The 12,526-nt window shown below is 39.4% G+C and overlaps 1 protein-coding gene across 2 annotated transcripts in view; it reads right to left on the reverse strand.

The window, feature by feature from the left end:
- Positions 1–12,526, reverse strand: part of ADCY8 (adenylate cyclase 8) — a 422,640-nt gene that overhangs the window by 155,865 nt on the left and 254,249 nt on the right. Inside the window, exon 8 of one of the 2 annotated variants that reach the window (XM_089685929.1) lies at positions 5,188–5,385. The exons of the other annotated variant lie outside the window; for it this stretch is intronic. Within the exon in view, the coding sequence (XP_089542055.1) occupies positions 5,188–5,385 (198 nt within the window). The remainder of the gene's footprint in view (positions 1–5,187; positions 5,386–12,526) is intronic. 2 annotated transcript variants of the gene reach the window in all.

The following is a 12,526-nucleotide window of genomic DNA, read 5'->3' on the forward strand; positions in this document are numbered from 1 at the left end:
AGCTTTCACGTAAACCAATTAATATACAATTATAGGGATTTTTTTTAGCAAAGGACATGTAGCAGAATAAATTTTGCCCTAAATTTCTGACTAAATTTGATTTTAAAATTTTTTTACTGGACATGTTTAATAGCAGAAAGTCAAAAATATTGTTTTCTTAAAATTGTCGGGCTTTTTTTTTATAGCGCAAAAAATAAAAAACGCACAGGTGATCAAATACCACCAAAAGAAAGCTCTATTTGTGGGGAAAAAAAGGGCATAAATTTAATTTGGGTGCAGTCGTTGATCGCCTCCATTACTAGTAAAAATACAAATTAAAAAAAAAAATCCCAGTATATATACCGCCATTTGTAAACGCTAGAGCTTTCACGTAAACCAATTAATATACAATTATAGGGATTTTTTTTAGCAAAGGACATGTAGCAGAATACATTTTGCCCAAAATTTATGACTAAATTTGATTTTTAAATTTTTTTTACTGGACATGTTTAATAGTAGAAAGTCAAAAATATTGTTTTCTCAAAATTGTCGGTCTTTTTTTTATAGCGCAAAAAATAAAAAACGCACAGGCGATCAAATACCACCAAAAGAAAGCTCTGTTTGTGGAAAAAAAAAGGACATAAATTTAATTTGGGTGCAGTCGTTGATCGCCTCCATTACTAGTAAAAATACAAATTTAAAAAAAAAAACCCCGTATATATACCGCCATTTGTAAACGCTAGAGCTTTCACGTAAACTATCTATTATACAATTATAGGGATTTTTTTTAGCAAAGGATATGTAACAGAATAAACTTTGCCCTAAATTTATGACAAAATTTGATTTTTAAATTTTTTTCACTGGACATTTTTAATAGTAGAAAGTCAAAAATATTGTTTTCTCAAAATTGTCGGTCTTTTTCTTTTTATAGCGCAAAAAATAAAAAATGCACAGGTGATCAAATACCACCAAAAGAAAGCACTATTCGTGGGAAAAAAGGATGTAAATTTAATTTGCGTGTAGCATTCCATGACCGCGCAATTGTCAGTTAAAGTAACACAATGCCGCGTCGAAAAAAAAAAGCCTGGTCAGGAAGGAGAATAAATCCTCTGGAGGGCAAGTGGTTAAAAACAAAACAAAAAAAAAACTCAATTATTTTACTTTCTCTAGAAGTATCCTCAGGTACATTTAGTATCTTTACAAAAGTGCATTTTTCATGACATCTAAATGAGCTGTAGAGTAAAAAGTCCTCCATTGACACCAAGAATGCCCCAGTGGAAGTAACAATAATGAGCCCCACCCAGGGACAGACTGACAACTCATGGGGCCCCTGGACAATAGGGGATCATGGGGCCCCTGTGTCCTTGCCCAAACTCAAAAAAGCCTATGAAAAAGGTACCAGGGGCATCTCATGGGGCCCCCTACTGACCCCGGGCCCTCGGGCAGTGCCCGAGTTTCCAAATGGTCAGTCCGCCCCTGGCCCCACCCCACTAACACGTAAAAGCATTAGGTCGTTGAAGCATTCGGGATTTGCTCAATATTGTTTCTTTCTGGTGCTGTAGTGTAGTTCTATAAAAAAAAATCCTGTTTAGAGCTCCTCTGGGAATCTCAGGACACTGAACTGTAATTACAGATTATGTTGGGATTGGCCCATGCTAATAACATTTGTCATGGTGGCACAGCCATAAAGTGTAATGTTTCTCCAAAGCAATTGCTGTAGTTTAATGGCCAGAATCAAATTCACCGAGCAATGAAAAGAACAAAAGGGAAAAGAGAGATGTTATTTTACATGGGCTCATGAGTGGTGGGGAACCCTTCAGCTATTAAAGTGTATGTATAGCTAAAACCTTTCAAGTTATGGATAGCGTAGGGAAGTAATAAAACCCCCAGTTGTTTTTTATTCTACGTCTTGTTGGGAAGATTTTTCTTTACTTCCTGAAAATGCAACAGGAAGTGAGAGGAAATCTCTACAAACTGAAAAATTTTCACCTCTTATAAATGTCCCACAGACACATTTACCTATTGAAAGAGTTGCCTTCACCTTCCCTAGTGACAACTATAAGTTTGATTTTCCTATCATTTTCTGTTCTGGTGATAACGGTCATCAGGACAAATAGAGAGAGAGGGTGAATCCCCCCCAAGTGATGGCACAGACAGCAATAAAAACTCAACATGGGTTCCAACACTTCTCTTTGATAAACTTAAGAAAAACAGCTTTGGCTACAGATACACTTAAACCAGTGAGGACAATCAAAGAGGGGACATCCATTTACCAATATTTAAAATAAGAAGATGATTTCCACATAGCATGCTTCCATACCTGATTGGGCAACACAAGGCAAAAACTAGAGGATCATGTAGGTCCAACTGCACTGCAGTGAGCATAACATTCAATATTAAAAAAAATTAAAATAAAATTTTAAGGCCGCACCACTGACCACGTTCTTCATCAGATGACCCATATTTGAGCAAATAGATACTCACTTTGAAAACCAGGAACCACTCCTCCCTCATAAATTATGACTACCACCCTCTACATCTGGATGATGGGATGTTACTGAAGGACACCATAAGGGGTCCAGTTTGAGGACATCAAAAGTCACCACAGCTGACACATAGGGGATGAAGGGAAATGGCAATGTTTCCAAAGTCTTTCTCAGAAGAGAAGGTACGATAGGGCATTGTCCTCCTGAAGGTTTTTATATAAATTTAGCTAAACCATGCTTCTTACGTTTGTAAGTTTCACCCCCCACACCCTCTCTATATGTACACTCACTGACCACTTTATTAGGTACACCTGTTCAATTGCTTGGTAACACAAATTGCTAATCAGCCAATCACATGGCGGCAACTCAATGCATTTAGACATCTAGACGTGGTGAAAATGACTTGCTGAAGTTAACACCGAGCATCAGAATGGGGAAGAAAGGAGATTTAAGTGACTTTGAATGTGGCATGGTTGTTGGTGCCAGATAGGCTGGTCTGAGTATTGCAAAAACTGCTGATCTACTGGGATTTTCAAGCACAACCATCTCTAGGGTTTACAGAGAATGGTCCAAAAAAGAAAAAATATCCAGTGAGCGGCAGTTGTGTGGGTGAAAATGCCTTGTTGATGTCAGAAGTCAGAGGAGAATGGGTAGACTGGTTCAAGATGATAGCAAGGCAAATGTAACTCAAATATGCACTCATTGCAACCAAGCTATGCAGAATACCATCTCTGAATGCACAACACATCGAATCTTGAAGCAGATGGGCTACAGCAGCAGAAGACCGCATCAGGTGCCACTCCTGTCAGCTCAGAACAGGAAACGAAGGCTGCAATTCGCACAGGCTCACGAGGACAATACAAGATTGGTTAATTGCCTGGACTGATGAGTGACGATTTCCCTAGAGATGGTTGTGCGTGAAAATCCCAGCAGTTTTTTAACTACTCAGACCAGACTTCCTGGCACCAACAACCATGCCATGTTCAAAGTCACTTAAAGTCTCTTAACTTGGCAGGAAAGAACAAACACTAGAGAAAGATTTCTAACCTCTTTGATTGTCTTTTTACCTCAAGACATTTAGACCCATGGGGGTTTATTTACTAAAGCTGGAGAGTCCAAAATCAGACTCCCTTCTGCATAGAAACCAATCAGCTTCTAACCTCAGTTTGTTCAATGAAGCTTTGGCAATGAAACCTGGAAGCTGATTGGTTTCTATGTAGAAGGGAGTCCGATTTTGGACTCTCCAGCTTTAGTAAATAAACCCCATGTTGTCTTCAGACACGGACATGATACTGTCACCCTACTAGGTCAAAACAGCTAGAATAGGCAATGGTCATCCAATTTTGATGGCCTTCTTTTCCAGTATCCACCCATGAAAAACCTTTGAAGCCCAACCTTAGTTTTACAATTGAGCAGCCAGATTAGTCAATGGTTATCTAATATCTAAGGCCATCTTTACCGGTCTACCCACATCATCAAGAACCCATGGAGCTATAAAGAGTACTTGGGTTCAGATTTGTATGCTCTCCCTAGGTGGTATGGATTCTCTTGAGTCTTCTCATGTGCTTCAAAAACCCCAAGAAATATTGGTGGGTTAATTCGTACTGCACCAAAGCGTCTCTAGAATGTTGTAGCCATGTTAGAATGAATTTCACTTCAGGGCAGGAACTAATGCGAAGAGTGCAATATAATTTGTAATATGTTACATAATATACTCTCACTAACTAAATACAGGAAATAAAAAAAGAAGCAATCAAATCATATAATGCTATTGAGAGAGACATTGAAATTGTGAAAAAGTTCATGTTAACTCACATTTAACCATAGTTCTATATTTATATAAATACATATATATGTATATATATATATATATATATATATATATATATATATATATAGTCTTCTGACACAGACTGGTGTAACCACAACCACATGAATGGTCATACAACACTTAGGTCCTAGCAGTAAATCAAGCCTGGCCAACACACGATAAGGAACTCAATTCCATCTGAACCCTTGCTTTTTCAACGTTGCCCCACCTCCTGTTAAAACTGCTTGCCACCCAATTCAAACAATGACAAAACAATTGTTCCACTATTGTAACTACCCATGGGGAAAGGGTATATTTATTCAACTTTTACACATTTTTATTTGGTAATTATTTTGTAGCCACATTAAAATCCATTTATTCTTGGGGAAAGTTTGGTGCTCAAGTGATACCTACTGCTGACTAACTTTTTTTATTTAAGATGAAAGCTTTCAAAACAACATGATAGGTTTCTTTGCCAGGCATTATAAAATCGTATATTGCATCTATCATCCCTATATATAAAGCAAAAACATTTTTCATTTGGGCACCAGGACAAATAGAGAGGTTGATTACTCCTAATTGGGACACAGACAGCAATGAAATCTAACCCCTCACCACTCTATTCAAAACTATAAAAGTTTTGTTTTTAAATACAATTTACGTTAGCTTATAAAGTGTACTAATAAAACTCAAATCTTTCCATTGTTAATCAATGTCTAACACAATGCATTACTCTACCACTGAATCCTTGGGAAAGGGTGTATACACCCAAAAACCTTCATAGCTAAACCTTCAGAACCTCCTTCTCTACCCTCATTGACAGCATGATGACTACACACGTGCACCTCCACCAACACAAGGACATTTGAGACAATGATGAACATGGAAGTGAGTCAGCAGAGCCCCGGCTACCTTGTGCTCCAGGCTGGAATCTTTAAACATCAGTGAGAAAGGCTTGATATGCTCTCTTCTCAACTTATCTCCACTTCGCAAGTCGATGGTGTGCTCTATTCGCTTGTTAATCTCCTCGGGCCCAGATTGGACATGCAAAGCTTGTGCAAGATGGTTTGGAAGCAGATTTATTGAATTTCTTGTTAGAGCAGCCAGAGTCTAGGGGAAAGCACATGCAAAAAAATAAAACCTGCTAGTCCCCTGGGTTTAAAATGCAATATATATATAAATGTATATTTTTTTCAGAACAGGTTGCACTGCAAGTCATAACAGCATTCCATGCAAATGTTAGAAAAGAAACTGAACCCAAAAAGCATGAAAGGGCTTTGTTTAAAGAGGACCCGTCACCATTGTAAGAGCCTACATCAAGCTAACTTGTTACATTTCTAATTTTAAGAGCTCTCTCCTTCCATTGGAACAATTGGCTTGACTCTTGACCCAGAGAGGGACTACTGTGTCCATTTTACACCATACGTCCTGTATATCTCTTATCTACAGATTTCTTTTTCCAGACATAAGTAAGTTAAGTGCCCAATGTGGCTCCTATTGCACTAATGTCCATCATGACAGATGGAATCCCGATATAAAAAAACCCCAGCCAGAGGTCATAGTCAGAAGCATGATGTTCAAGCAGTTGGAAAGGTGTTTTTTTCAGTTCCTCTACGTCTCCTCTTGACATTTTTCTCTTCTTCTGTGAGTAAACTTTGGGAAAATGAGGTCCGGCAGAAGACGATGGTAGAACTTGAAGAGATGGCTTTGTAAGGAGGATGAGGGTGGATAGGAGGAAGCAAGTAAACTATGCATATACCTACTCCTCCTATCTTGGATGGATGTCCTAAATGAGCACTAAGAACATGACTCTCAACTTAGGGTCAGGTAAACTGTTCCTATGGAAGGACATAGCTCAGGAAAATAGCTATTTTTAGCAATTAATGGATGTCAGAAGTATTCGTTCCTTTCATTAAACATTTTTGAATAGTGTCAGGTCCTTTTTAAAGTGAAAGCATTAACGTTCATGAAAATGCAAACTATCCATTCACTAGGAAATTTGAGAAAATGGTTAGGGTGGATGTTGGTTATGAACCCACAATATGTACAAAGCTTTGCTATACAAACCTATAAACTAACACCACCTCAGCAAAGTGAGCATCACAAGCCTCTGGATCCAAATCAGAGCTATGGCCTCCCTCTGTGTCTCACAAAAAACACGGTATCCCATTGGCCAATCGAGACGTGCCTTATTGCACTGTGGGATGCTGGGGACTGGGCCAGTTGCCCAAGTTACAGCAAAGTTGAGGATTTTAGGAAGTATGAATCCAGGTCTCGGGACCAACTGAAAGGTTCACTACTCCACTATGGGATGCTGGGGATTGGGCCAGATAACCAAGTTAGAGAAAAGTTGAGGATTTGAGGCTTTGCTGGTCTACTTAATTTGTTGGTGGTTCACTTTATAATTGCGGTCTCCTACTAGATATAAGCTCTGGACATAGTCTTAGGGAACCTTGAATGATGATTTACCCTTTGTGGTACTCATCTCTACCCCACCTCTCCCAGTGAGACCATTACAAGTGAGTATAATGAAGTTTACAGTCAGGACTTGTTCACAACCTATCTGTTGAGCTGTGTATATGTAAGGTATGAACAGGGCCCACAGAAAACCATACTTTTCCATGTGCTTTGTTTACACCATACATGTACGGTGATGTGCAGAAAAATTCAGCTGAACAGAGATGATTGAACAAGCCTTGAGAAAAATGAAGGCCCAATGTTTCTGTTGTCTTTCTACAAAAGCTACTTGCTCACTTGTCATGCTGATCCTTTTGCTATCTCTATCTGGAACAAGTGTGTGGATATAGATTCTGGCTTTTTATTGACATTACCCTATATCTATATACTTGTTCCAGGAAAGTGACTCAGAACATACTGAAGTCAGTAGGTGAAGATAATAGCCAGCTATTCAGCAATTCAGTAAAGTCAGTAATAGAAACCCCCATAGATGTATAATGACAGTATTATGGTACACTACGAGCAATGCTGTAAGCAAAGGTTTTCACCCTTATTCAGTTTCACAATTGGCATAATAGAGCAACATTTCAGTGCTAAGTGTAGCTGATTTTTTATAAACTACGTATGCAGAAGAAACGTTGTGTAAATTATGGAAATGATTTGGGTATGTTTTAAAAGAACAAAATGGTGCTATGTCTGTGATGGTTCTTCTTTATCCAGGTCATTGTATATCTAGTAGTAGTTAGTCACATTCAACTGGACTTGTTCTGTAATACGGAAGATTTTTAGAAGCCTGCCAAGCCATTTCCTAATTTCTAATGGGTATCAGGAAGATACCCAACAATGGCAACAACAATGGGGTTAAGAAATTAGGACAAGATAGCACCACAACCTTCACACCCCTTCCCATCCTGCTCTTGGACAATCAACATTTACACATTCCAAGGTGATGGGATTAAGGTGTCCTAAGACTTGAATATAAATGCCAGTATACCTTCTTTAAGCCAGCCACAGATGGATCGAATCCTGGCTGATTCAGCAGGGACCAGCTGAGATTTAACCCATGCATCCATCAATTGACTTGGGTACAACCAGCATGTAGGATATTTAGGATGTGATTATTGCCAGTGGCTGTGTTCTCCTGGCAGGGACGGCGCTCCCCAGCTGGGAGAATACAATAGCTCCGCAGAAGGAATTCCTCCATCACCACTGACTGTTGATGGGGAATTGAGCAATTTTATTTCCTGCAACCTGTGGTTGGCCAGCTTTACACTCATTAGAACTGAAGAAATGGTTTGGTCAGCTGCGGAACGTCTTTACCATTGCCAAACAAGCCCAGTTGAATGTGGCTAACTACTACTAAATAATCGGGGCTATGGGTAACTCAGAGGCTGCCTTTGTTGAAATGAAATGAGTCCCATTACAGCTTGTTATGGCAAAAAAATGGATGTGGTAGAGCATCACTGTGTGTAGGATTCTTATATACATAGGTTATGCCATTTAAAGCCACAAAAAGAAGCAATAAATAAAAATCACTACCGCTTATTTTCTGATATAATGGTACTGTATTGTTAACTTATTTAAGGTACTTGTATAGCGCCGTCAATTTATACAGCACTATATATATATATATATATATATATTACATTCACATCAGTCCCTAACCCTCAAGGGGCATACAATCTAAGGTCCCTAACTCATATTCATTCATACACATAGTGGGGACAATTTAGACAGGAGCCAATTGATCTACCAGCAGGGAGAACATGCAGACTCCCGGCAGGCGGTGCCGTGGTTGGTATTTGAACCAACGACCCTAGTACTGCCAGGTGGAAGTGCTAACCATTTAGCCACTGTGCTGCCCACTTATTATTAGAACATTCTAAACGGGTCCCCTGGTATTCCACAAGTTGGTTTTCTATAACCCTAAATAAGGGAGGACTCTAAAGGGGACTCTAATGTAAGAGGGACCTTGATAGGGAATTATTTTTGTCCCATGAATATTTGAAGAATATACAATGTGGCCCTCATACTGAAAAGTTTGAAGATCAACAGAATTGCAGAACCTCTGCTGAGCACTACCAGTCTGCCATCTGACTATTATAGGACACTGGTCAACACCTAGCACAGAAAGGCGATGGAGAGTTCTCTACACCTACAGAGAATCAGAGGTCCTGTATACAGTCTGGGCCAAAGAGACAGGGTCCTCCCCCAAGGAGTGATTAGAAAACAACTACTTCAATTTTCAGTTCTAAATAAAGTGTTCCTTTAAGAAATTCATTGTTAAATCAATTAAAGTTTCCACTGAGGACAAGACTCTTTTTTTTAACCTCCTCCTATTATACCTTATGAAGCCAATAAAAGTATCTAACTGGAGCAGGAAATTGCATTACCATAAAAAAGCCAATAAAATCACGAGGAATCAATTAACCTCTTGAAAGAGCTTATTTCACATGGAAAATGTAGAAAAAATAGACATTGTCCTCAGAAAATGAACCGTCTCCTCCCGTACAGCAACTAGAAGCTTCACCAAAACATCTTCACAGTTCTAAACCATTGACTCTACATTAGACAGACTGAGGAACAATCTGAAGGAAGATTATTAGTATCTGACACAGGCTGGTCTTCCATGTTTAGAAATCGTTCTCCTATACGTGATACAGCGGGGGCCCACTCACACTTAGGCGATCTGTTGCATCACTGTACCTTGCATCAAGGCAGCCCAATAATTAAGAATGGGTTGGCTACAAACCACAAAGGATGAAAAAAATGCACATGACTCTTTTCTAGAGACACAATACACTACATGTGTGGGCAGCCCATAGATTTCAATGGACTGCCGTAATGCAATGAGTGTTGCCTAAATACACAACTGTGGCCAACATGCCTTGCATTAAGGTAGTCCATTGAAATTGGCTACTGAAGTTGTAAGGATGGCCAACTGCAAATGGGCACTTTTGGTGCGCTGATTTCAAAGGGCTACCTTAACGCAGTGTGCGCCAATGCACCCCAAAAATGTACAAGGATCCTAACTGAGAAAGAAGGACATTGTTATGAAATGAGGACCTGCAAAAATAAAAAAAGGAATACTGTATTTTTCAGGTAAATATGATACAGAGTAATGCACCTCTGTAATCATCAACACATCATCATGGGGGATGTTTATAAAGCAGTGGATCTGACATTCACCAAACATTCATTGCAAGTGAATAATCCCGATGCATGTGTTTTAAATGGCAGCAAATGATTCACCACCTGTGAATATTTGGGAAAAGCCACATTCCCTGCCTTATAACTATCTTCTGACAGGCATGGCTGTGCTGTGGGACAGAGCTATGTGAATCTCAGAACTGGATGGGCAGAAATGCAATCCTTTGGCAAGTAGAACATTTATATTTGATCTATTTCATCTGTATATTTAGCTGTTTTCCAGCTGGATGAGCAAATATTGCCTAAATACAGTCATGTCCTAGATTGTAAGCTCCAAGGATCAGGGCCCTCCTAACCCTCTTGTACTGAACTGTATTGTTGCTGTATTGTCTCCCGTTATATTGTAAAGTGCTGAGCAAACTGTTGGCGCTATATAAATCCTGTATAATAATAATATAAATCCTGTATAATAATAATATAAATCCTGTATAATAATAATAATATAAATCCTGTATAATAATATAAATCCTGTATAATAATAATATAAATCCTGTATAATAATAATAATATAAATCCTGTATAATAATAATATAAATCTTGTATAATAATAATATAAATCCTGTATAATAATAATAATAATATAAATCCTGTATAATAATAATATAAATCTTGTATAATAATAATAATATAAATCCTGTATAATAATATAAAAATCCTGTATAATAATAATAATATAAATCCTGTATTATAATAATAATAATATGAATCCTGTATAATGATAATATATAATCCCTGTATTATAATAATAATATAAATCCCGTATAATAATATAAACCCTGTATAATAATAATATAAATCCTGTATAATAATAATAATAATAATATAAATCCTGTATAATAATAATAATATAAATCCTGTATAATAATAATATTGTGTATTCTTCCTTGACTCTTGGTGCGCTTTGTGTATGTCTTTCAGATCTGTGCAGTAAACCAGAGTGAGACTTTGTCTTCTTGTAATAAAGACCGCTCACTGCTGCTCTCTCTCCTTGTGCAGGCTGACTGGTCTTGTCTCCGCCCCCTCCTGTAGTTGTGTGCAGTCTATAGTGGGTGGAGCCTTCAAGGCCCCTCCCACAGCTCTGCTCTTCATAGGCTCTGTACAGCACAGTGATGATGTCACTGCTACTTTTACAAGGTAACATCTGGGGGTTGCAAAGGCATCTAGTGCACAAAAAGTGCATTTATATCCTTTGGGCTATTGATGAACAGTTTTTTTGCCTGGAGTTCACCTTTAAGTAAGTTATGTTTAAGGTGAGATGGGAATATTTCAGCTATTTTATGGCCCGGAGTTACAATGATTCCCCGCCATGTGTTGGGCACAGAAGGCAGACTTTCATATAGCTTCACATTAACAAAGGGAAGAGGGAAGAATGGAGCTCCTGGCACTCTCCCCTCCTGCTGGGACTGTAAGTGTGACAAACACACAGCAGGGCTCCCGATTCCAGGATGCGCGTGTCTGAATAGCCGCCAGCACTCCACCGCTCAGTCCATGATTTAATAGTTTGTCAAATCATCCCTGCCGTTTCCATGGCAGTTGTCTGTCTCAGGACACTGAAAAGCGCTCCATGTCAGCTCCGTTAAAGGAAATCTTCCTTCCCGTTAACTAATACACCTTACCAGCGGGAACGCCAAGCAGAATGATGCATCTCTGTATTCATTAATAAGTGCTTAAAAGGTTAGTTCACCTTTATGATCAAATTACATTTTGGCCTAGGGGCGCACTGACAACTCATGGGGCCCCCAGGCAATAGGGGATCATGGGGCCCCTGTGTCCTCACCCAAACCCAAAAAAAGCCTATGAAAAAGCAAATGAAAGGTACCAGGGGCATCTCATGGGGCCCCCCTAGTAAGCCCGGGCCCTCGGGCAGTGCCCGAGTGCTCAAATGGTCAGTCCGCCCCTGTTTAGGCCTCATTCACACATGCTTTGGTTTCTGAAGAGCAATCTGCATTTGGATCACTCTTCAGAGAGCATTTACAGATGGCGAGGAGGCGTTGTACTGCGTTCCTCACTGCATGCTTTAACCCCTTGACACGGTTGTGAGTTGTTTGCAGAGTGGCCCGATTCACCTGATTGGTCATGTTCAGGGGGCACTACGCCTGCCGGAAGTAACAGAGGGTATAATTCCTGCCTTTGTGTACACCTCTGGCCGATGCCTCTACAGCTAATGGGGCATAGCGGATGGGGGGTTGGCAAAAGCACGGCTCAATCACAGGTTTTACTTTCTCCCAGATAGAGAAAAAACAGGTGGCGCACACACCTAATGCATTATCCAAGGTTTATTGAAAGGTGTGAAAGGTAAAAACATACTGACAGACGAAGCATGTATCTAAAAAGCATTTGCATAATAACGATGGCCACAACGGCAAGCAAGGCGTTCCAGCTGTCAGTGCGGTCAAATGGCTGACGCGTTTCGTCAGAGCTACTGACCAGCCTCTGGTGCAGATGTGTATGGATGTGGATGGATGATGGGAGCCTTGCTGGTGATTCTCCCAGCTACTAGTATGAATGAGCCCTAAGGACTTGTTTAGATGTGTTTTGACAATTTATAAAACATGGATGTTCAATAACGTGCCTATCATGTTGA

This window comes from Staurois parvus, unplaced genomic scaffold (genome assembly GCF_062004578.1).
Source record: "Staurois parvus isolate SC_StPar_1 unplaced genomic scaffold, SC_StPar_1.0 ptg000389l, whole genome shotgun sequence".
NCBI lineage: Eukaryota > Metazoa > Chordata > Amphibia > Anura > Ranidae > Staurois > Staurois parvus.